This window comes from Macaca fascicularis, chromosome 17 (assembly GCF_037993035.2).
Source record: "Macaca fascicularis isolate 582-1 chromosome 17, T2T-MFA8v1.1".
NCBI lineage: Eukaryota > Metazoa > Chordata > Mammalia > Primates > Cercopithecidae > Macaca > Macaca fascicularis.
Genome location: NC_088391.1, coordinates 104,090,618 through 104,094,884, shown reverse-complemented (window position 1 = coordinate 104,094,884; position 4,267 = coordinate 104,090,618). Strand labels below are relative to the sequence as shown.

The 4,267-nt window shown below is 54.6% G+C and overlaps 1 protein-coding gene across 1 annotated transcript; it reads right to left on the bottom strand.

The window, feature by feature from the left end:
* Positions 1–444: 444 nt before the first annotated feature.
* Positions 445–3,645, bottom strand: LOC102132474 (uncharacterized). The gene is made up of 2 exons (XM_015439574.4): positions 2,109–3,645; positions 445–1,521 (listed from the first exon to the last, which is right to left on the bottom strand). Exons 1-2 carry the CDS (start codon positions 2,966–2,968, stop codon positions 1,440–1,442), a joined length of 942 nt encoding a protein of 313 aa, XP_015295060.3. The 5' UTR covers positions 2,969–3,645; the 3' UTR covers positions 445–1,439.
* Between the last annotated feature and the right edge of the window lie 622 nt (positions 3,646–4,267).

Here is a 4,267-nt window from a genome sequence, read left to right as displayed (position 1 = left end):
TCTGTGGCACCTTCCGCAACCCAGCCTCAGCTTCACGCTGTGTCAGCTCAGCAGCCCTGTGAGGAAATTCAAAGGAAGAAGGAAGAGGCTCTCCTGTGTGCGGGAAGTGGAAAGCTGATGTGGTCATTTGGGGAAAATCGAATTTGCCACAGGGATCACTGTGTCAGGACAGGACCCTCACTACAGGGAGGCTGGAAGGTGAACAAAGCGATAACCAAAGATAACGAAGCTTTTCCTCTTACTTCAGCAGATATTTAGCAGCTGTTTGGGCAGCGTGGAGCGGGAACTGCTGTAGTCTCCCTAGACCACGGGTAATGAGGGGTGGCGTGGAGGAGGCAGCCGCACCAGGCAGGAAGATCGTCCTGGGAGCCGAGATGTGTGCATCGGAGGCACCCGGAGAGAATAGAAGCTGCCAGAAAAATGCGAGGAAACCCAGAAACTTAGAGAGCACAAACGAATCACAGTTTTTATTGTGTGAATTTTCACTAAATATCCTACAATGAATATTCGTCATAAGAAAAACAGTCATTTTTAATGTCATGATTTCCTGGAAATACAGAAAGAAAGAAAAGCAGAGAAAAGGCACAACTCCCCCAAGCACAGCAGCAGAGTCTCGGTGGCGGGCGCTCCCCTGCCACACCCGGGGAGGCTCCTGCTGCGGGAGTTCACTTGGCTCAGTTATGGCAGCAGGTTCTGATGAGGCAGAGCTCAGAGCAGAAAGGCTAAGGATGCCTGTTCAGGGCCCCTACTGTGTGTGTGTGTGTCTGTGTGTGCACGTGTGTATGTGCGGGTGTGTGTGCATGACTGTGTGTGCTTGACTACACGTGTGTGGGTAGGTGCACATGACTGTGTGAGTGCCTGTGGGAGGGGTGGATGCGCCTGATTGTGTGTGTGTGTCTCACGCCAGATTGATTCTGCTCAGGTGCTCTGCAAAATTTCTGCAATCTGATTTCTCCAAGTCTGAAAGGTCAAATGTGCACCGTCAACAGCACTGAGAGCCTCTTAGAAAGACAAAGTCTCCCCAAACCAGATGCACTCCCAGCTTCCATGCCTGGAATTAGCATATTTCCTGCAACACCAGGCCGGGCAGAGCTAGGCAAAGTCAGCCAGGATCTGGAGTTGCCAGAAGGCAACGTCTGCCACTGACATCATCATCGTGGCCAAGAACTGCCCTCTTCAGACCACGTAAAAAATCCCCCAAATAAATTTCCTAGGAAGAAGTAAATAAGTTCATTGTATCTAAGTTTGGAGGTGACCAGTCCTAACTGGTAACAGAATTCCTGGCGATGTCTTACAAATCCTTTGCTTTCTAATTCTGTAAATTATTTGTGCTTTTCCCCGGAGATCTTCTGAGAATTTCCTTTAGAGACGTCGGCATCTGATCAGCCCAGGACACTTCAATGGTGAATTGTGTGATAAGCAACAAAATCTCGGTAAAGCTAAACATCAGCACAGAAAAGACCTTCACGAAACTGCTTCCTCAGCCACAGAGCCAGCACGTCTGGAAAGCAATTCTCGGAGCTGAAAAACAGTGGGTTTGCAAAGAATGAGAAAACACAGAAAAGGCAGGTCATGTAAAACCTTCCGTGTCTGTAAATAGCAGTTGCCCGCCGAGAAGTCCAGATGCACCGGGGGGTCTGTCCATGCCAAGGGAGAGACCAGAGATGCACCGGGGGGTCTGTCCATGCCAAGGGAAAGACCAGAGATGCACCGGGGGGTCTGTCCACGCCAAGGGAGAGACCAGAGGGGTGACCAGCACAGCAGTAACATCTGGGGGCTCTGGCCCCCTGGACACTCCCCACTGAAGCCTGGGGCAGAGGAGAAACCTTGTCCCTGCACACAGAAGGCACCTCGCAAGGACCCGTCTCTGCAGTGTGACTGTGGAAACCAGGCCTCAGGACCCTGGGACCGGCACCAGGAAGGCCAGACCTGGTTCTCCGAGGCTGCGGCATTCCTCCCACGTCTGCCTCCAGGGGCCGCACAAGGGAGCTGAGACACGGGAGTTACAGAGCACTCGGCTTCCCCACATGAGCCCCGTTTTGCACTTGGGCCCCCAGAGCTGTAAGGGGATAAGCGTGTGTGTGTTAGGCTTTGACGCACAACAGTACCTTGAGGGCTGCGGCGTCTCGGACACTCCACGCTGGGGGCGTGCGAAGATTTTCCAGGTGGCTGCGGTGGTGCAATTGCTTAAGGGAGTCACTTCCAGATCTCTGATTGCCAGATGCAGTCTCTCACAAAGTAGATCTGGCTGAGTCCAGGGCCCTGGCTCCACTGTGTCCCCTTCCCACCCGACTGCCACCAAGAGGGGCCAACCCTGTCCCCAGCCCAGCCTCCCTGAGGTGCAGCTCTCCCTGCGTGACCCTCGGGCCCCGAACACAGAAGCAGTCACACAGCACGGGGCAAGGCCGGGCTCCGGGGTAGGGGGGGAGTCACAGATTCTGTGCCCGGTGGATTCTGTGCCCAGGAGGTTCGCACAGGGCCCAGCCTTCTCCTCATCCACGCCCAGCGGCCAGGGCAGGAGGACCCAGAGGGAGGGGTCGTCACTGGGCACCTCCCGACATCCTAACAGTTCTGACAGAAGCCAGACCGGTTCTGCCAACTGCTTTGAAAGTAAGGACTGGCTCCCCAGCCAGGTTGCCTTTGTCTGTTTGGTGAACCCCGGCCAAGCCTTGCTCCAAGCGCCCGGTTCAAACTCGCCACAGCCTTGCGTCAGGGGCTCTCGCCACCGCCGTGTAAGATGAGGAAGCCAAGGCTCGGGGCAGTGGCGTGAGCAGTCCCAGGTCACACAGCAGGCAGTGGCAGAGCCGGGGCAGACCCAGGCACTGGCCAGGCTCACACACACGGCCTGTGCTGCCACGAACCCCGGGCGGAAGGACCTCGCCCGCAGATCCCGAGAGAGTGCTGCTGCGTCACCAGAAATGTGCCCTTTCCGACCAAACCAAAAGGATTTTAGATGCAAACCTGACATGGGCACATTTCTGAAAATTCTTCGAGGGCTACATGAGCAAAACGTGCTGAGAGCCGGGACCTCAGGCCTTAGCTTCAGTAACGGAAACCGAAGCCATCCCTGAACAATCTCGGTATGATTCCCCTTCAAAGACGAGAAACTGAGGCTCCAGGAGGTTGATTGTTGTGGCGCATGACAGACCCCCAAAGCCCCTGTGCTTAACTGCAGGGCAGGGACACCGGCTAGAATCCGGCCACTGGAGCCCCTCCCGCCGCAGGGCGCAAGCTGGTGGCCCACAGCGCCTCTCCTGCAAGCCGAGATCAGCTCAGCAGGGGCAGTCGCCTGGGATCAGGGTATTTTTAAAATTTAACTTACTTTAGCTCTTCCAAGAGGCAGTTAGGAGATGAGGAAATCTGTCTTCCGCTGGACTGAAGATAATTAGAGACTAGATAAATTGTTATTGACAGTAAGAAGATAATTCGTTAGAACTGCTAGAAAACATGCCTGCTGTCCTTCCCAGTTCCAGATTCCTTCCTGCTTAGAGGACAATTTTGAAAGAACCCGAGGTTTCCTACCTTGACTTCCTCCACACCAACATGGGTCCTGTAAACCAGAAAGCATGACACACAGGCCTCAATCCATTAAGTTCATTTGCAAGGTTAAGGGCATGCCCGGGAGACAGCTCTGTGCCTTTCTCCAAGATGATTTTGAGGGTTTCGATACTTTAAAGGGGAAATGCAGGCTGGAGGAGAAAGAGGGAGGTTTGGTTGCCTGACTGAACCCACGTGTTGCAGGAGGAAGGAACAGGCAGGACAATGGTGAATGATGCATTCGTCCTGGGCTCAGAAAGTCGGACTTTGCACAAGGCCAGGGGACATAGAGCAGCTGCCGGTGGAGAACTGAGCCTTTGCTGGGCAGCTCCCTGCTCAGGAACACAAGGAAAGGCTGCTCCTCACGGGGCTCAGCTTCTAGCTTTAAGGGTTTCCCTTGGCAGTGAATTGGAGTCCCCAGATTTTATTTTCCTTTCACAGCCCCACTGTTGCCCCAGAAACAACACAGACTCCTAAGTTTCCCACACCCTTCAGAATGCTTCAGGCAAATCGGGGTCTGGGAGGCGGGACGAGCGTGGATGGAGCGCCTACTGTATGCCTCATGCAGTGGCTGGTCTGGGAGATGGGACGGGTGTGGATGGAGCGTCTACTGTATGTCTCACCCTGTGGCTGGTCTGGGAGACGGGACGAGCATGGATGGAGCACCTACTGTATGCCTCACCCTGTGGCTGGTCTGGGAGACGGGACGAGCATGGATGGAGCACCTACT